Genomic DNA, 22,703 nt, shown 5'->3' on the forward strand with positions numbered 1-22,703 from the left:
TAATTAAAAAAAAAAACTCCGTTAGTTTCTTCTTTAAAGAATTTTCTTAAGTTCGACGATTTTCTTTAAAATAATTTTAAAACCTAAAAGAATAAATAAAAATGGATTGATTTCCCGTCAATTTTTTGAACCAACTCATTTCGTCGATTTCCATTGGCGGGAGGAATGAAAATCCTATCCTATACGAAGGCCTATATACAAAAAAAGCACTTTGCCTAGAATCCCAAGTTGCCTCCCCTCCTAGCCCACACCAAGGCGAGGCACGTCTTTTCGAGAGTCTATGCCTTGAATGAATCAGTAACAACGGATTAGTGGAATGAGGGATCAAGAGACGGATAGGGAGGGAATGGCTTTTTCTAAAAACACAAGTACGATTTTTAATAAAAATCCTTTCTGGTTTGCTTTAGCTTTTCCAGCATTCGCCGCCCCTTCAATAGCCTTTTGCGCGGATCCTGCACCTGCCTCTTCAGGAAGAGAAGGACTCCCTGGGTTCTATACAGAAGCTGCACAATGTCAATCGACTTTTGCACTATATTTAGTAGTGTCATATTATTGAAAGAGGAAATAAAAAAAAACTATTAAAATAAACAAGTAAAGTAAATTTATATTTTTTAAATAATATGAATAAGTAAAATGAAACGAATAAAAATTTGTAAAACTAAATGACAAAAGTATCATCCATTTCGCATTTATTACCATCTATGACAAAATTATAGCTTAATCTTCTAAAGTACAATCTTATTGGCCAGTCAAAAATAATCATTGTGAATTGTGATTGCAGATCTAATAGTAGTTGGTGTCTTGGTGATAGCTACAGCATGCAAGATAAAAAAAAAAAATTAACGTATGATTATTTTATTTATCATTATGATGAATGATATGAATTTAAATAATGAAACAATGATTCCATATCAATTACTAGTACTCTCTTCGTTTAATTCAGGTGACATCATGGAGTTTGATGTGTATTAATGTTTAAGAATAAATGAAAGATTTTTTTTAATTTATGGTTTAAAATAATATTTAGATATTTGTGTAGTTATAATTCATTTTATTTAAAATTGAAGGGATATTTTTAAGTTAACTTATTTTTAATTATAATAATGTGTCATTCTTTTTTTAAATGAACTAGAAAGAAAATTGAGTCACATAAAATGGGACCGAAAAAATATCGTCCTTACTTTAACTTGTGTGATGATTTGTTTTTTTTTAGTTAATTGTACAACTTGAATAATATAATTTCATAAATATTCATAATTTTTCTTAGATTACAATTAATTTTTTTTAAATAGTATATCTAGTTCATTACATAAATAAATATATTTTTTTCCTTTTACTTTTCCAACCATCCATGTGATATTTCTTTTGTGGACAAAAAAAATGGTCCCCGTTCACTTTTACTTATTATTTATTTTTTAAAAAAAAATTATTTTTTTTATCTGATATATCAAGAAAATACAAAAAAATTACCCTCCTCAACATTAAACACTTATTTTCTAAATCATTTTTCAAGACATCATTTAATAGGGGATAGTTTAGTAAATACTTATATCATTAATTATTTTTTTAATAGTATGTCAAGTCAAATTGTGACAAGTAAAAGTGAATAGATGAAGTAAATTGGATGGCAACTACTCAAGTCATCATACTTGACCTGATTTTACTCAGAATTTTAGTAATGATAAAATTAGCTCATGAAAATATGATTCGCTTAATTTATTTAAGTTTAGTAGATTATTGACTCGCTTAATTTGTTTAAGTTTAGATGATTATTAACTCACTTAATTCACTTGTAAAAATGAAAATGATCAACTAATCTGAAACATATTAGTATTTCACAAATTTATTAGAATTTAATGCAATTGACTTTAAGCATATTACTTGGTATTTGAAGTCTTAAAAATTAATGCTGTGGACCGTGGAGCATGTGCAAGATTAATTAGAATTTAAAGCACTTAATTATTAACCTTTGAAATGTTGCTATTGGAGTACTTAACATTGACAGCCATCCTCTGCGTGTGTTTATTGTAAGATTTAAGAAATATCAAATAAAGAAAATTTCAATTTACTATATTCATTTTTATGTGTCATTTATTTCGAAAATAGATTTTCATTTTTAATTACTTTTTTTGACATATCAAGAAAAGACAATTATATTTTTTCATGTTTTATCCTCAATATTAAATACATATTCTTTAAATTATTTTTCAAAATCTAATACTAAATATCATTTAATAGGAATAGTTTGATAAAATACTTATATTAATAATTGTTTTCTTAATAGATGTGTCAAGTCAAACCGTGACAAATAAAAATAAATTGAGGGAGTAACTGTTTTTATTACTCTCCATGTTCCCATCCCGAAAATACTTGTAAATTTATAAATTTTTTTAATTTTTTCTTCTAAAATTAAATAATATTAATTACATTGAAAAATATTATGGATAAGTTGATAAATAAAAAATACCCTTTATTTATAATTTCTTAAAAAGCTTATGAAGGAAAATATTTATTTATAATCTCATAAATTCTTTGATCTTACTTCAAGTTCTTTCTATTTTGTATATTGAGAATAACTCGCAACATATCTATTTATAATAATAAGAAATTAAATTAAACTAGGATTGGAAAACTTATTCATATATGAATAGGACAAACAAATCCCAAGTAACTTCAGATTCCTACTTTAACTTTGAATTATTAATCCAACCGCATATAAAAAAATGTGATAACTATTATTGGACGGTTGAAAAGTAGCAATTTGTAGGGGTTTTCTCCAAATAAAAAAAACAACAATGTTTTCAGAATTTTTACACGACACTAATAAGTGTAAGTATTGGATCGACTCAACAAGATTGATGGCTTAAAGCCAAACTTCGAGACCTTAATTATTATTTTTTTATAATTGACTTGTTCTAATAATTTATTTTCTTGGAAATATAGTCGTATTTATAAATTATGATGTAGAAAATATCAATCACCTAAATTTTCAATGAAAAAATATAGTATAATATAATAATTTATTAGAATAATAAAATTTGACTCCATGGTGCTTTATGATTATGCCGGCGTAGAAAATATACTCCTTCCATTTAATTTAAGAGAGTTTTTGTAATCTTATAACTTTCAATTAAAGATATATGTAATTTCTATCACAGGAAATTTTTTTCTTAAATGGACTAAAAGAATAAAAAAAATTCTTAAACGGAAAAAGTAATTTCTATGACAGGAAAATTTCAACGAATCATCTAATGCTTTCTGTACAAGAAATTTGCAAAATATAATATTACAAAGAGACCCATAAATAAAAAAAAATTGATTTATTTATTTTTGTTTGGTAATCACATTCAATTTTTACTTGTCCACTTTTCCTTTTATAGTTGTCCCTAATTACTTGTTCACTTTTCCTTTTATGTTGCCCTAATTATTTGTCCATTTTGACAAATCAAGAAAGGATAATTTTTTTTTTTACCTATTATACCTTCAGTTAAATGACAAATTACTTTGAAAAATATAGAACTTTTCATTCACTTCGTAATTAATTGGAGTAAAATGATAAGCTCATTATGTTATTAATTGTTTTCTTAATAGGTGTGTCAATTCAAAAGTGGACAAGTAAATAAAGATAGAGGGAGTAATTTATTTTGACACCCTTTTTTTCCTCCTCTATCAACTGGGGCCACCTGTCCTTCAACAAACAAAAAATTAAGTATTTGCCTGATTTGGTTGGTGCAGATCGAGTAATAAGTATTCATTCATTCTTAGTAGGCGTTTGGCCATGCGATATCTGAAATCATCTTTGTTAGATAATATTTTACTTATTAATGTGAAATTCTTTAATCTAAATTTAAATTTTACTTGAACCAATTATGATGGAGATACCAATATCGAATGGAAAAAAAAAGGTTATACACATTTACAATTTTCATTTGGTGAAATGGGGACCTTGGGGATACCAAAATCTTCCAACCAAATCTAGTTCAAGATTCGAGAGCAAATAAACAATATTGTAATTGTTAAAACACAAATAAATTATATACTCTTACTTCTGACTTAATAGTAATCAAATTTGTTTTTACTCAATTAGTATGTTGGTCAGATGCTTTCTTAGCCAAATATTAATAATAACACGACAAGACGTGTTCAGATCTATGTCCTTCGTCTCATTTAATATAATACTAATATTTGAAAATTTTCTTTTGGCCAGAATGGTATTTTATGTTATTTTACATTTTTAAATATTATTGCCTTTTTACCTTTAATATATTTTAACTAAAAAATAAAAAAAAGATCAGTTTATTTTAAAATAAAAAAGAAATTATAGTTTTTTTAAATTTTCTGGCCATTTAGCACTATCCCTAATATTTTTAATTAGAGACTCCAACATATTTAATACATGACTTATATATTGTATTCTCTCTGTCCAACAATTGTTGTCTACTATTGATTTGACACACATTTTAATAAACAATAAATAATAGGGGTAATATTACTATTTTATCCTTTGATTTTATTAAATTTTATGTTTTGAGAAATGTGTTAGATGATAAATAGTGGAGTATTTAATAACAAGGGTAAAATAGTCATAAAAGGTATTTTATCTCTTAATTTTTTAAACTGGACAAATATTGTTAGACAATTATTTCTAGTATAATGAACAACTATTATTGGACGGAGAGAGTACCAATAAATGTGATGAGATGTAATTTGTAATTAATAAACATTGTTTTATTAAAATAATATATAACTTCTAGATTGAATGATTTCTACAGTCACGACTCCTTATTATCACCAAAGGATGTGATAAGTTGTAATTTGTACTAATAATAAATATTATTTTATTTTTAATCAGACATTGACATCTAAAAATTATTATTTTTCGATTGCAAATTCGAATTATCAAGTCTTAAAAGTGAATATTGTAGCCACGATTGTAGAAATCATGGTACAAGAAGCCACGATTGTTGCCAAAAATTAAAAAACACATTTGGACACAATTTTTTTTTTTAAAAAAATCTTAGCTGCTTAGGGAATTGGTTGTTATTTCTTTGCCTTAAGAAATACAATGTGAATCACATAATCTACACAAGTATCTGCTTATGTTTTGGAATTTTTCTCCTTCCACATTTGACTTCGATTAATTTTGATGATTTGTATCTCATAAAATTTATTTAAAGAGAAATCACTTTTTAATTAAAAAAAATCAAAATCAAGACTCAAGTTCAATTTTTTAAAATTTAAAACGGAAAAGGGCCTAAAATACCCTCGAAGTATTGGAAATGGTACACAATTACCCCCCATCCACCTATTGGCCCCCAAATACCCTTCCCATCCACCTTTGGGTTCAAATTTACCCCCTTCATTAACAGATTACAATTTAAAATAATTAAATAATACTTTTAATTACGTGGCACTCAACCATTGGTTGTAATTTAATTATTTAATATAATTTTAAATCCATCCATTACCCACCCATTTTAACTTAACCCGCCCTAAATGCTATCAAACCCGCCCCTACTTACCCAATACAAAAAAGACCCATCTAATTANTCAGGATGATGTTCTAAACCCTCTGTAGATTGTGAAAAAATTGGAAGAAAATGAAGTGTTTATTTGGGTTTTAGGGTTCTCTTAATTAGATGGGTCTTTTTTGTATTGGGTAAGTAGGGGCGGGTTTGATAGCATTTGGGGCGGGTTAAGTTAAAATGGGTGGGTAATGGATGGATTTAAAATTATATTAAATAATTAAATTACAACCAATGGTTGAGTGCCACGTAATTAAAAGTATTATTTAATTATTTTAAATTGTAATCTATTAATGAAGGGGGTAAATTTGAACCCAAAGGTGGATGGGAAGGGTATTTGGGGGCCAATAGATGGATGGGGGGTAATTGTGTACCATTTCCAATACTTCGAGGATATTTTAGGCCCTTTTCCGAATTTAAAATGAAAGAATCTTATTTAATTTACCGCAATTCTAATTGAAATTTTTTTTGGCTTTGCATATGAGAGAGAGAAAATCGTGCAGGAGAATGTATTACTCACTCCTTACACAATTGCATGTTTTTGATAAATCCTAAAGTGTCGCATTGATAAATCTCATATTTTCAACAAAAAATAAGGTATAATACATAAATATGCCATTTAACTTGGCTTCAAATTACATTTATGCCCTTCAATTTTGAGTGTGCACAAATAGACACTTAAAGTTGTATAAGTTGAACAAATAGACACACATGTCCTACATGTCATTTTTTGTTCTACGTGGTGTCCTACGTGTATTGTGTCATGTAGGACTCATGTGTCTACTTGTTCAAGTTTATACAAGTTTAAGTGTCTATTTGTGCATATCCAAAGTTGAAGGACATAAATGTGAAACGAGGTCAAGTTAAAGGGCACATTTATGTATTATACCAAAATATAAATTATAGATAAATATTTATAATTACATGTTATTATAAAATTTCAACTACACATATATAAATCAAAATTTCAAATTTGAGCTTTAAATTACATAGTCAAACGACTACTAATTGTTTTTTTTTTAAAATTCAAATAAAGCTCACATGCAAACCCAAATATTTCCAAAAAGTTTCTTTTAACCTCAATTCAAAATCTATCAAATAAAAAAACATAAAGATTTTTCAACAAAGGCAAATATGCTTTCTCTCCAAGGAAGGAAAATGTGTGGTATGTTCAACAACAAAAAAAGTCATGAAGTGGGTGGGATATATCGAAAAATTGTTAAGAGTTTTGGCCTTTGAGTTTCTAATTATATTTGAATTTATTTTATTTTAAAGAAAAGTCAAATTATTGCTATAAGTTTATAATCGCTTTTAATTTTCCCCAAAAAAAAATTATTCGTGTCTTTCATATAAGGAAAAGTTTGAACCTTTATAAATTGAAGATTCTTCTTCTCATACCAAAATCACAATGACATCAACGCCAAATGTAGTTGATTATATAGTTTATTTAGGAAAAAAATTATCTCTCAACAAATAATTTTTTATAATAGTATCATATATATATATATATAGATAGCTTGATAAATAAAATATTAACATATTATAATTTTTTTTATCATCTGATTTATCGCCGATATAACTTGAGTACCAATATCTTGATAATGTGTATATATTTATATGGACAGAAATCAATGGCACACTTGAAGAAAGGTGTGGAGATATTGGCAACCTAATTTAGGTACATACACAAAATTAATAACCAGACAGCTAGAGGGCCTAATTTTGCCAATTCATGACTCGTAGTAATCATACACTATATTGTCATTGACTCTTTGTTTTTTTCTTTCTTATTGTCTTACTATATTTTATAGTACTACGATAAAAACACATATTTTAATATATCTATCCTTTTATCTTTTCGTTACGTTACTAAGACACAAATCCTTTTCTCTCTTTGGACCACAAGTTTTCACCTTTTTCTCTATGACAACATAATTAGTTTGCAACAACCTTTGAATTGAGCACTTTATCGAATGGGTCATTATATTTGTCACATGTGTCACATGTTCTCCCAATATTTTGCCAAATTCACAAGGTATTTTTCTCTAATAGTCTTGATTAATTTAGTGATAGAATTAAATTTTTTATTAAAAAAATTCAAAATAAAAGAAGTAAAAATACAAAAAAAAAGTTTTTTAAAAATCAATATTTGTTATATATGCGCAAGAAAATCATTTTAATAATAAATAAATAATTTATTTTTTTATAATCCAAATTTGTTTGATCATATTTGAATTCGCATCTATTAATTATTGTATAGACTACCAATAACATCTCATTTGTAAGGAAACTTATTATTTTAATATTACTGTGGTATTCCATAAGCTATAGATTATTTTGAACGCTCTAACTTAAAACATTTCATTAGAATAAATAAGATTCTTTCCTACGTCGGAATTTCAATATGAGTATAGATATCCTATGAGAAATAAAGTTAAAATAATAAAAAAACTTCTTAAACTGACAGAAATAATTAAGTCCTTTAAATGTTTTGAAATCTAATAATTAAATAAATAAAATTAAATTAGGTACACATTTAAAAATTTAAAATTTAGAAACAATACTTAGATTCTGAATAGTGCTTTTGTGGAAGTAATACAAGTCAAAACAATGTCTATCGTACGTAACATTTGGCAAGTGGCTTACTTCGAAGTAAGAGCTTGAACACAATTATCAGAATGACTAATAATACTTTAGTCAAACCGGTACTTGTCAAAATAATGTCTCCCGTACGCAACATTTGATTAGTAAGGTATATGTTTATTGAGTTTATTTGAACTCAATATTTTTAATATTATTTAAATTTATAAATAAAAAATTAATAAAATTTAAATAGATCAAAAATTTGAATCCATAGCATAAAAAAAAATATAAAAAAATTGATCTAAAATATTTAAAATCTCGAATTCGTCTCTAATATCAATGATACTCTCAAGTCGTCATTGCTTACGTTACTTTTGCTATAAAATCCCATTCATTCTATTTAACTCTTTTAAAACGTAAGGGGTCGTTTGGTGTGAAGGATAATATCAAATAGTCCTGAGATTAAATTATAGTATCACTTAATTTATTGTTTGTTTGGTAAGTTCGGGATAACTTATCCTGGGATTAATAATTAGTACCGGGATAAGTTATCCCTCCCCTTGGGTGGTATAGTAATCCCGAGATAGCTTATCCCGGGATAAAATAGGTAAATGACAAAAATGTCTCTTTCAACCCTTTTGTTACATCACTTTTTACATTCATGAAGGGCATTTTTATAAACAAATAAATTGTTCTTAAAATTTATTATTTTGATTACAACAAACCAAACACTCAATAAAAAATAATTTCATTATAACTAATCACATCATAATTTATCTCATCACAATTTGAATTCAAACCAAACGACCCTAAGTACTATGTTTACTTGATAAAAAAAACATTTTTTTTGTTTTATTCCGCTCATAAGCAAGACAAGATAAAACAAAAAAAATTGACAATAAAATATCGAATAAAATAAATTATGGATTAATATTGGTTTGAAAGAATAATAGTTTTTAATCAAGGGAATAGTAAGTCATAAATTTACGATTTCTTTTTATTAAAAAAATATGTTTGTTGATATTATTTATTCTCTATTTAGGAAAATATTGACGCGTTTTAGAAAGACGGTGTTTGCAAGGTTGATAGTAACTAGTCAATGAAGTTTACTTATGCGCTCCATCATTGCTGGATCCCTCTCGTTCCTGTTTAGTCTCCTTCATTTTGAAAGCAATTTTTATACGTAATACTTTTTAATTTGATATAAGAAAATAATAAAGATATCAACACTATTTTTAAAATTGTGAGTACATATTTTTACTCACAAGTCATAATTAAGTCACAAAATTTCAAATTTTAAATAAATTCTTTAAAAGAAATAAATTACTCCCTCTATATTTTTTTTATTAGCCACATTTTGGTTCTCGAATGTCAATCTAACATTTAAATTTCAAAATATTGATTGTTTTTTCATATAGTTTTCGAGAGTTATGAATTAACATGAGAAGGACTGCAATTTATGAATTTTTTCATAAAGTTTTTGAATATATAAATTTAAATTTTTTAAAATTATTTTGCTTCAGTTCAACTCTGAAATTAGTTAAATTGATTCGTATGAACGAAAAGATGACAAATAAATAAAAAGGAACTCGGGTAGTAATATACAACGCATACAATTTCCACAAAGTTTCTTTCATCTTCACTTTCAAATTATGTATAAATGCATTAAGACTTTTCAACAAAGAAAATTAATAAATTTTAGTGAAGTGAAGTTTGATTAAAAACGAGTTCCAATTTTGTGGTCTATGCTATGTTGAATGTAGACTATTATTTTGGACAAATTATTCGTTAACTTTTATACTTAACATAACCTCATTCTCTATCATATCATATTTAGTTGGCGTTTGATTATATATTTTAAATATTTTTTATTTTATTTATGAAACTGAAATTGAAGATATCGAATGATATTTGGCTGAATATTTTTGCAAAAAAGAAAAGGAGAGAAAAGTTTTTTTTCTCATGTTCGAAACAATTTTCCAACTTGGAGTTGAAATTATAATTTTTTAGTGTTTTGAATAGTGTGTGTGAAAAATAAGTATGATAAAGTTAGAGATATACACATTTAGAAACCCACTCTTTCAATTTAAAATTAATAATGAGTTAATTTCTTAAATGTTCATTCAAGTACGATGAAGTCTATTTAAAATTACATTTATTTCTTTCATAATTCAAATATTATTATTATTATTATTATCCTAAAATGAATGTTAAAAACCATGAAAACTTCATTTTCTTCTGGTTGACATGTCATATTATATTAAAATCTCATTTTTTCAAAAATAAAAAAATAAAAAAATCCCATGTCTCTCCTTAATCATAAATCGTGATGATCATTGGTCTTTTCTTAATTTTTTTTTTGATTTAATGTTTAATATTTATATTAAAATTCGATTAATAGATTTGCACCAAATAAAACTCGGTAAAAATAAATAAATTCTAAACAATTATTATTGTGTCTAAAAAGACCAAAGTTAACAAGTTAACTAAAGGCCGCCGAATGTTGTGGTGCCAACTACTCTTAACCTCAAGTCGTCACCGCTTACGTTAATCTTTTTGATATATATTTCACAGTGGTATTTTATTTGGGATTTAATCGACTAATTCAAATTTATATTAGATTTTTTTCTTTTCAATTTATGCTCAAATCAGAAATCTTTATTAAGAGTGAATGAATTTTATCAAAATCTCTACACAATCGTTAATAATTTAAGATTAAAAAGAAAATAAATAAATTATTCTACACTTTTTTCCCCTTTTGCATGCATGCGAGTAGAGTCGGAGTAAGTAAGGGTTTGTATGTTCAAACGAATATATATATATATATGAGCCACATAAATGCTTTCCACACTAGTGTTGTGAGTTCGAAAATTTTTATCTTATGTCCTAAAATTTAAAATCCCAAACTTCAAATCCTGACTCCACCTCTACCTGCAAGATACTAGAATATTTTTTCAAGATATAAAAACAATCAAAAGTGAATCATGTGGGTAAGAAGAACAATATTTATCAATCGTGCCTATAGTTGTTCGTGCAAGCTATCATGCTTTACGGTAAAAAAAATAATCAAAAAATTCTATAATAAGAAAAAGTAATTCCTCTGTCCAATAATATTTGTCAATTGTCAATTTTGCACACTTTTTAAAAAACTATGAATTGAAATGTAATTTTACTATATCACTCTTTGAATATAATAAATACAATGTCCTTAAAAATATAATAGAGAAATAACTAAACTATAATTAATAATAAGAATAAATTATAAATTAAATATAGAATTATCCATTGATTACATCAGATAAATATTATTGGACATTTTAAAATAGTATTCTATAATTTACAACTATTATTAGATGCAACCGGTATATAATAACAAAATCATAGCCAAAAATAGATGGGATATTTATTACTATTCCAACAAAATGCATTCATTACATATAGGACATGTTCACGTTTTACTTATTCCTCGTTGTTGGGTTTTAAAATGTGTGAATGGAAAATGAAGAGTTGNCCCCCCCCATGTCACAATTCACATGTTAGATTGGGTCATCACATGTTCACGTTTTACTTATTCCTCGTTGTTGGGTTTTAAAAGGTGTGAATGGAAAATGAAGAGTTGCGACTTTTATGAAGAGTTGTGACTTTGATGAAAAGTTGCGACTTTTATGAAGAGTTGTGACTTTTATGAAAAGTTGCGACTTTTATGAAAAGTTGCGACTTTTATGAAAAGTTGCGACTTTTATGAAAGGTGGTGACCTTTCCGAAAGATTGTGACTTTTCCAAAGGTTTGTGACCTTTCCGGTAAGGCACAATAAGAACCTTTTCACACTACCCTTTGTTTTCTATAAATTGAGGGATTTCCTCTCATTTTAAAGNGTGAATATTACATATGGATCCTAGAGGAGGTCAAAGACAGAGAAGTGAGTGAGGAAGGGTACTATGGGCTCACTGATGAAAGAGAAAACATATGGGCACGCAACGTGTTGAAGATCAAGAATGAAGTCACTCCCTGTACAAGAAGTCAATTGGCACCAAGCTCTTGGAACCAATATCTTCAAGATTTTCAGAATTTAGGATGACTTTCCCATTTGTTACCCCTTTCCCTTAGTTTACTTCAGTTTTTCATTTTTCAATTATGATGTATTGTTCGAATTTTATAATATATGAAGATCGTTTTATTTCTCTAACTCTAAACTCCAATTGGCAAATAAGGCTTGAATTAATCATTATGCATCGCTTATATGTCGTCTTAGGCCTACCTCTGGCTCAACGAGGCTCTTTGCATTTAGGGCGTTTATTTTAAAATAATGTGTTTGTTATCTCAATTAATGCAACGCTCTAACTTGGGTTTTTGTTTTTACTTTATTTTTTACCCTTCCCCAATGGTTGATCTGTAGACCATGGTTTACCACACGAGATCAAATGACGCTCTTCCTTCTCTTCCAAATGAGAATCACAAAGGGAAGAAGAAGGCGACTAATGAGAAGGTTCTGAGTAAGACTATTGAAAAGAAACATCCTTCAGACGAGTTGGTCTCAAGCCTAAAACAGAAAATAAAGAAGTTAGAAGAAGAGGTGTCGGATATGCGCGAGTGGGCCAAGTTGTTACTCTCTGTCGATCCTACTCTGGAGACAGACTTGGATAAGTCGTCTGTCACAAGTCAAGCCACTCTCCAAGATAATCCTCCACCCACTCGCCCTATTTCTCATCCTCCACCTACTCACCCTACTCCGCAAAATCAACCAAACTCCATTCAAATGCCTCCAAGGAACACCCACTTTCCAAATTACCCATATCCTCCTCAACATCATGATTATACTTCCAGACCTCCATATCCTACTCCGCATCTGCCGAGTCCTACCTTACAAGCTCATCAATATCAAACACCTCTACACCAAGTCCCTTGGTATTGTGCGCCACTCATACCATTTCAAATTCCTCCATATGAAATGCCTCCATCCCAAAAGCCTCCTCTACCATATCAAAAGCCTACTTATCCTGTTCACAATGTCAAAACCCTCACTCAAAAGCATATTCGCAAAAATCTATTCAACGTGGAAAAGAGGCCCATCAAAATTTACACTCCTTTGACTGAGCCCATGGATAAATTCTATGAAAAGTTGAGGATTGCTGGTCACATTGCCCCTGTCAGGGAAATAAGGATGAACACACGTGGAAGGTGGATTGAAACTTCTAAGGTTTGCGCTTACCACTCAGGGATGAAAGGACATACCATAGAAGAATGTCGTGATCTGAAAGACAAGATTCAACAATTCATTGATACTAAGATCATACACTTGGAGGACTTGGCATCGAAGAAATCCCAACAATGAGCATGTCGAAGCTCATTTGAAGCAGTTTCCAATAAGAGCTTTGAGCCATCTAAGTTTATGTTTTCTACATTCAGGCACCCATATTAGCATATGGGCAATAAAGTTGGTCATAATATGTCATTTTCAGTATTGGTTAAGAATGCTCTGTTTTATGCTATCTGTATTTGGAACTACGTCAGACCTGATTCCCGTTTAAGAGGGGATACGTAGGAGCTCCTCTGGAGTTCGGTCTTATCATAATAAAAATCTCATTTTCCCCCTTTGACTGGGTAACTGGGGCAGAATTTTTGAGAGGGTCTCAAAAATTCCTTCCAAGAACATTCTCCATGCTAAATCTCGATACTGGGGCAGAATTTGTGAAAGGGTTTCAAAAATTCTTTCAAAGATATATTCTCTTGCAAATCAAGACTGGGGCAGAATTTTTGAGATTCTCTCAAAAATTCACAACTCTACATCGAAAATCAGAATAGCAGAGGTTCTACACTGGGGCAGAAAATTTTGAGGGGACCTCAAAATTTTTTACAACACTTCAAAAGACATTCTAGCAGACGTCAAAGGAGCGTGCTACGTTGAATCAGGGATACAGATCAACCTCCCCTTAACTAACTATTTTTCTTTGAATGCAGAAAGACAGGTACCTATACAAGAAGCAACTTCAACACTACCTGAGGGATCAATGTGCCGATATATCTGACATATCGCTAATCAATGACGAAGGGCCAAACTCATCTATACTGATCTCAATCACCAGCCAAATGTCATACTATCCTTCTAACAGTATGAAGGATCGAGTTATTTTGAGCCCGACAATCGCCAATCAAACGGCGCCCTATCCTTCTGACATGAATGAAGGATCAAGTTATTTTGAGCCCGATAAATCGCTAATTATTGGTACATCTCTCCAATCAAATGAAAGAGTCAAGCTACTTTATATCAAGCTAAAGGTCAAAGCTACAATATCCCGAATTCGTCAACAAATGACACTCAATCATTTCAATAAGACGAAGGTCTATGCCTCCAATCAACTATTGCATGTGCCCGAGAATTACATGTGCCCGAGGATTCCATTGTGCCCGAGATCTGCATGTGCCCGAGAATTGCATCATCTACATTTGCCCGAGAATTGCATCATATGCATGTGCCCGAAATTGCAGTGAGCCCAAGATTGCATTGTGCCCGAGATTGCATTGAGCCCAAGATTGCATTGAGCCCGAGATTGCATTGTGCCCGAGATTGCATTGAGCCCGAGATCTGCATGTGCCCGAGAATTGCATCATCTGCATGTGCCCGAGAATTACATCATTTGCATGTGCCCGAGATTGCATTGTGCTTGAGATTGCATTGAGCCCGAGACTACATTGTGCCCGAGATCTGCATGTGCCCGAGAATTTGCATCATTTGCATGTGCCCGAGAATCACATCATCTGCATGTGCCCGAGATTGCATTGAGCCCGAGATTGCATTGAGCACGAGATTGCATTATGCCCGAGATTGCATCGTGCCCAAGATCTACATCATCTGCATGTGCCCGAGAATGCATTATGCCCGATATTGCATGTGCCCGAGATTGCATTGTGCCCGAGAAATGCATATGTCCGAATAAACTCCAAACAAGCTATAAGTATCAACAGATGCCCGAATTACAGATACGCTTTCTTTATTCATTATTTTATTCCTAAGGCGTCATGGTCTAAAGGCATCATTTTCATGGCCTGCGGACATCATATCATGGCCTAAGGATTTACTTTCTGCTTATCATGATCCAAAGGTGTCATAGTCTAAAGGCGTCATTTTTCATGGCCAGAGGACAACATTTCATGACCTGAGGATATAATTTTTGCGTATCATGGCCCTAGACATCATAGCCTAAGACATCATGTTCATAGTCTTATGGCAAACATCATTGTCGATATGGGAAATTGCATCATGTTTACCTTTATCATTTATTCGATATAGTTGCTCTAATCACTTTATTTAGTAATATTATAAGCTACAGATTTGCAGAGACTAATATTTTGCAGGCGAGATCAATCTCCCTCTCGGCTACAATTATAATGCTTACGTCTATCGCAACAAAGACCCTATCGAATTCTTTGATACTTATAACCCTTGGCTACTCATTTTACTGTTTCTCATCGGATTCTGCACTCTTAAACCAGAAATCTCTCTGTCATGCCTTTCTCGCTACTCTTATCTTATCCATTCAATCCAATATCGTTCCCGTTCATATTGTACCGCCTTTTCAATTCTTAGGAGTTTCGTCTGCTCCTAAGTCTAGAACTACACACGACCTGATTCTCGTATAACCAGAGATAGGTAGGCGGCTTAATACCAAAGTCTCGGTCGTACCCTTTTTTTTTAACTCTATGTCATTTCAATTGATCCCACTGACATCTCTCGTCAGTCGGACAAAATCGGCTACTAAGTCAACGTTGGTTGCCCGACAATTCATTCTTCATTCTCAAGCAACCAAGGGGCAGCTGTTGACACCCAATTTTGACCGACCTTTAACAATTTAAGGGATGCTATTTGATTAAATACGTATTTCTTGAAAATATTTTGAGTTTAAGATTTTAATCGATTTTGTCTAAAAATGGCGTATTCAGTATGCATGATTTATAAAAATTATTGTAATTCTCATTAAATTATTTTCTTATTATTATATTTATCGATAGTTAAAGTTGAAATAATTATTTTACTCAAATAGTTTAAATTTTAAATGCGTCTAATATTTGTGAAAATATTATAATTTGTGTAGTATTTTATTAATTGGATAGCATTTCCTAAATCTTCTCTTAAATCATTTTAATTATAGCCAGATGTATTCAATTTATTTCAATTCTAGCCAGTCCAATTCAATCTCTCATTTCAATTATAACCATTTACCTATTATAACTTTAGCCTATTTAATTCAATTTCAAATCACCAGGCCTTTAATCCTAACCGTTGATCTTGTTCTATTTAATCCTGACCACTCATCCTAAATATTTCAATGGTCCAGATTTATTATCCCTCAACCTTCCTATTTTACTCCTAAAGAGACCAAAACCCTAAGGGAACTCATTCATTCTCTTCCTCTCAAAACCAGCAGCCTCCTCACCCCCCTCTATCTCCTTCTTCCGGCGACAATCGCCACCACCTGCTGGTGGCAGCTGCCCTCTCTCCCTCCCTCTCGTCTCCCCCCGCCTCTTCTTTCCCCTCGCCTTCCCTCTTCCTCCTTTCTCTCCCCTCGCTGCTCCGATCAGGGATTCCCACCAGGCAGCGGCTCAGCTGCTGTCCACCGGCGTCCAGCGCACCTCCGGCGAGGACCAATAGCTCCGGTAAGCCCCTCTCCTTTTCTCCATCACCCTGTCTTTTTCAGGCAGCAGCAACTGGAGCATTGCTCCGACCAGCAACAGCAACCACCGGTGACAGCAGCTGCCGGCAAATGACAGCAGTAGCAGCTCCGACTCCAGCGGCCAGTGAAACCAACTATTCCGGCCAACAAGCTTCGCCGACGCCCCTCTCTCCTCCGGCAAAGTCGAGGAATTTAACAACAAACGTCGTTTTGAAAAGAAAAAAAAAAGCTATAAGGTTAACACTTCATTTTTAAATGTTGACAGATCTGTTCAGATCTGTCCAGGTATAGCCCAATGAATATCCATTTCGTGTTTAAGGTAAAACTTAGAAAATCTATGATTATTGTTGAAGTTTATTTCATTGTTGGGAATCTTGCCATCTATTTGTTTTTTAGATTGCTCATGTTAAGCTTTATTGATCACTGCTATCTGCTCACTGTGTTGGTAATGGTTTGTTGTATCTCTGTCTGTTAATCAATTCTGCCTAAATTAGTTTTGTACACTTAATTTTATCATGACAAATTAATTTGTTAATTGATATGCATGATTTTGAAAATGGTTGAAGTAATTTAAATGAATATGTGAAATTGACGTAGTTATGGTTTAACGGATTGATTATCGGACTTGATTAATTAGTTGTTAAAATCATTTGTGGTAATATTGGATTATGATCGTTTCCAGCTTATGGTAAGGCTGACACATGAGTTTTAGGTAAATTCTGGCGTGATTATTTGGTTTCGTTATTGTTAAATTAAAATGGTTTGACTCTTTTACCCTTTTATTTGTATTTGTCTAAGCAAATGTGTTAGCATGAATATTTCTTTTGATTTAATAATTATTGCTAATTAACCTCTTGACTTTAATTAAGTTGGAAGATTATCACGTGTTCCTTCTTTGGTAAGTCTATTTTCAATTTAGAAATTTGTTTGAATAATTTTACTCTTATATAGAAAATGTTCTAATTGATTCCCCAAAACAATAATACCTTCTGCTGATGAGTTACCCTCATTTTGATCTCTCTTTATATATTTCTATATGGTAAAGGAAATCTTTACTTACTGGGGAAATTACTTGATTGATTCGGTTTCTCGCTTAAAAGGAAAATGAAGTTTTGTGATTTGTGACTTGCCCTTAACTTATTTAATGGCGTATTTGAATCATTATTTGTTTGTATATGGTAAATATGAGAAGTTGTATATTTGGAACTTGTTTTAAGCTATGCGATATCGTCCTTCCTAAAATAATGCTTTCTCCTTTTCGGTTTGAACATGTGTAATATTGATTGTAGTCTTGTTAATTGATCCTAGGTGGCTTATTTAGTTTTAGACAATTTGTTACTTGTTTATTTTTGGTAAATAAATTAATTAAAATTTGATTTTGGCTTCCTTCTTAATAAGGAAAAAATATGTTAGTAAATATTTTCGCACCTTAATTAAGCTTATCTAATTTTCTTACTTGCTTATATTTGGTAGAAAATAAATTAAAATAAGTCAAAATTTTGTTCTCTTTTACAATAAGGAAAACTAATTGTAATTGTCCCCTTAATTATTTTATTTTCCTTTTATGTCGTGCCCTCTCTTTTGTATATATATAAGGCTCATAGGCCAGAGATTTTTCCACTCACTCAGACACGGTTGATCACACACCTCTACACACTCTCCCATCTACTTTGCTCTTATTTTGAATAAAATATATGTATGTTGCTCGCTGCTCTTTAAAAATAGGATTGAGTTTTTCGGTAAACATAAAAAGCTTCTCTATACTTGCTATTTTGCTGTGTACGGGTCGAAAGTTGGATTAAGGGATCTTCATTGCTGATATTTCTTGTCTGCCTAATTGGTTAGTAATCTTATTTAGAGTTCATATTATTTTGCATCCATATCTCTATGCAAGTTTGTAATGGTAAAAGAAGCATCCGGTTAGCTCTCTTCCTTTTTTTACATGTGATGTATGTGTGTGATGTCATACTCAATGTTTGCTACTTGTTCGAGTAATGCGTTGCTTGAGTTAATCTTACTATGTCCTTTTGCGTATCTCCGTTAAAAGGAATAATATTAAGTACTCCTTCTATTATATTTGTGTGGTATTATTTTCTTCGTTTAGCAGGGGTTTTGAACATTGAGTTCAAGTGTTGAAGAGTCGCCTAAGATGGGTTCCAGACAAGATTTAATTTTATTTATTGCATTGCTTCAATTTTATTCGGTTTTGTAATAACTTGTAAACTCTAACTCCTATATATGATATAACTTGGGGATCGTCTAAGGGGGAGGGGGGACATACGTGCTAATTGTTTTTTTTCATTTCTAGTTTAGTTTATTTTGCTATGTGTGATTGCTAAAATATGCCTACATTGCTTAAACCGTAAACCTTACAAGCATTAGAATATATCTTAAGCGGCCTAAAATCAACCTTTTGCTTATGTATACCTTGTCTTATCTTAAAATTGATTGATTTGTAATAAAAGATCTTTAAGCATGTCGTTTTTGTTTTATATAAATGTTGGATACTAATTAATTGGTTTGAATTTAAAAAGAGTTTGATAACCTTTGGTATGTTAATAATCTAGATCTTAACTTTTACATGTTTTAACAACTTTTTCAGCATGCTAACGAGAGTAATCTAAAATTTTTCTTAGTATTGATCTTGTCATAATTGTTAATGTGAGCTTTACTAATTAATTTCGGTATTATCACTTAGAAATTATGCCTATAGGACTTGACTCAATAAAATTGATGCTATTTAATCAGTTCAATAATCTTTGCAGGCTTCAATAATATAATCTTGCCAATTAACCCAGTCCCAATTCATTTAAATTAATATGAATGCAGCATGTCAATGATTTGGGTTATTTTTGTCAGCATATTCATTCATTTAGATACCATGCCTATAAGATTAAATAAATAATTGTTCAGCATGTTAACTAATTAAAATAAATCCGCTGCACATTGTCTGCTCCTTGTACCATTTAGTCCAACTAGTTCCTTCCATATAATAAAATGAATAAAATTGTGAATATTGCCATAATCCAGGGTAATATATTTTCTGCCATTTTAGGACCTTCAAATGATTATTTTTGTATCTAAATTAGAATTTATATGTTGAAATAATTTGTTAATTGTTTATATGTTATATGAAATTTAGAAATCATGCCTATAGGAGCTATAATATTTCCAATCACATAGAAATCATGTGTGTAAGTTTATAAAGCAATTTTCCGCATGTCACTAAAATTTGGAATTGTAAAATCAATATTAGATTCTTTAATAAATTAGACTAATTATATGTTTGTTGCAATAATTAATCTCCAGCATGAAAAAAATAATGATAAGATAAAAATCTGCTATGAACTGCCCTAACATGCTATAACAAAATAAAATTGACTTACTCGCATGTTCTCTAACTAATCTACCCGTATTAAATTCTGTCCAAATAATTATTTCTGCATTTTTTGAACTGCTACTTACATTAATTTCTGCATCAATAATACCATGTGCTACTGTTCTAAAAAGCATATATATTTTATGCATCTGCCACTTACTGTCCCGATTAAATTTTGCTTGGATTAATTAAATTTTTTGCACTATCTTGCCTTTTAAATCAGCTACTGATTATTTTCTGCATCTACTAAACTACTGCAAAATAAAAATTAAGTTTTAGTCTCAATTATTTGCTATTGCTTTAAATATTTTGCCCATTTGCGTTATTATAAAGTGCCCTTTTAATTTAATCAATAGTTAAACCAGTCTAATAAGCTTTACCTGACTTATAATAATTTTGTCCATTTAAAATTAATCTATTATTACATTGAGTGTTTTGCTTGTCTATGCACACACTTTAGTATGCGACCTTTTCACTAATTATGTGTTGTTTGCAAGCATGCTAATTAAAATCTAGAGGCCAATTTGAGACTTATATGCTAAATGTTAGTCCAAATTGTTTGACTTGGTGTCTAGGTGGGCCTATTATATTTTTATCTTTGTCTAAATCTACCCTAATAGTAGTCCAATGCCTCTTGGACCTTACGTGGGGACGCTAGACACCTTTTTAGAGACGAAAGCATGCGGTGGTGGGGTAGGGGTAGTCTAGGCCCTATGGAGATGATGACATCGACTCGGTCCAAATGACAAACTTTGGTTTTGTCTATCCCTACGAGAAATCGACCGAAATAAAGAAAGTCGAGTGCTGATCCTAAAGTCCTTCAGAGTCTCCCGTTCCTTTGTCACTTTATTTGTTTATTATTATATTTATTTGGGGTAGTTTAATTAAAATAAAAATGTTTGCTTATCTATTTGTGTAATTTCTATCTCCTCGCTTATCTCCTTATTGTTTAATATTTATTTGTTGACTTATCACTTAGTCTTGCATGCTCCATTAATTAATTAAAATAACTAAAGTTTCCTTAATCGTTTAATATTATGTGATCACCTAGTTGCATGTTTAACTAATTAATTAAAATAATTAAAGTGCTCTCAATTGCTTAATATTGTTATCACCTAGTTTTCGCATGCTTAATTAATTAAATAAATAATTAAAATAGCTTTAAATGTTAATATTAGTTATCACTTAGTAACCATGCTAATTAAATAACCAAATAATGAAGTGACCTTAATTGCTACTTGTAACCCCACATATTGCATGAGACATGGTCGGGACCCACATTTGTGGACCTCGAGGGATGCCTAACACCTTCCCCTCGAGGTAATTTGAACCCTTACCCTGATCTCTGGTTCGTTGACCTTAGCTAGACTTAGTTAGGTTAGATAGGTGCCCTAACGCGCCTTAATTCGTTAGGTGGCGACTCTTCATCATCCAAAACCCAAAAGAGTTGTTAGGTCGTGCACCAGAACCCATTTTGAGAAAAATGGGGCGCGACAGAATGACGACTCTGCTGGGGATATTAGGTTCTAACCATTACGTGTTTTATGCTTATGTAGGGTTTATTGGGTTATTTCGTTATCTGTTTGGTTTTTAGCATGTTAGGTTGTTATTAGCTTTCCTTGTTCATTTGTTTCCTTAATTACCTTCTATTTTCCATGATCCACCCCTTCCCTTTCTTCCTTATTTATTTATTTCCATGTTTCACCCTTTTCCCTTATTTGAGTATTGTCATGTTTAATTTCATACCCTCTTTCCTTATTTGCTTTATTCTCTATTGTTTTATATGTTTACGTCCTTTTATTTATGCATATTTATTTACTTATTTACCGCTTTCATAAAACTGCCTATGTGTTACTGTTTTTCAATTAAGTGCTAATTGTTATCACTTTGATAAACTGTCATTCCGCTCATACTTCCCCCAATTGGGACCCTCTTCCTTTTTTTTATTTTGTTACCGTGATGTTGTGCCTTTGCACCTCTCACAACTACTCCAATTCTCTTCAAATACCCAATTATAGAGAGTCGGCATATGCGTGGACGGAACGGATAGTTTTACTACCGTGAAACCACGAGCCTTCTCGCATAGAATCCCTTTCAAGTCCGTGTCAAGCCAATTCTTAGAAATCCTGATTAGGTCATACATGCTGCATAAGCCCTAGGCGGTTTGACCCTTGGTGTCAATCCGCATGATTAGTAGCCACCTTATTGTCTAAAGGGCCCCAACACCCTTAGACAAATTGCATACTTATGTGTAAATGTGGTCATAATAATTAAATTAAGCCAAGTTTGCCATTATGGAGTTTAGATTTTTTGTTTGTTGTCTGTTTGCAGAGTCATGGCCTATCCTCATTTTCCAAACACGCAAATGGTAGTCAAAGTGAATCCTACCTTGAAGGTCTGGTGGAAGGATATTGAAAGGAATCGAGAGTTGGAGGCAAACGAACTACTAGGTGGCCTCACTGCTTTAATCTCCGTCGAGTCAGACCGGCACTTGATCAAGGCACTGTTGAAGTTTTGGGATTCTGAGAGGCTAGTGTTCAAATTCA

General features: G+C 31.1%; 1 protein-coding gene across 1 annotated transcript in view; it reads left to right on the forward strand.

Annotated features, from left to right (window-relative positions):
* The first annotated feature begins 12,239 nt into the window (after positions 1 to 12,239).
* The window catches only part of LOC125871243 (uncharacterized protein OsI_027940), a 40,297-nt gene continuing 29,833 nt past the window's right edge, over positions 12,240 to 22,703 (forward strand). The window contains exon 1 of the mRNA XM_049551842.1: positions 12,240 to 12,248. Within this exon, the coding sequence (XP_049407799.1) occupies positions 12,244 to 12,248 (5 nt within the window). The 5' untranslated portion in view covers positions 12,240 to 12,243. The remainder of the gene's footprint in view (positions 12,249 to 22,703) is intronic.

Source organism: Solanum stenotomum, chromosome 7 (genome assembly GCF_019186545.1).
Source record: "Solanum stenotomum isolate F172 chromosome 7, ASM1918654v1, whole genome shotgun sequence".
Lineage (NCBI taxonomy): Eukaryota > Viridiplantae > Streptophyta > Magnoliopsida > Solanales > Solanaceae > Solanum > Solanum stenotomum.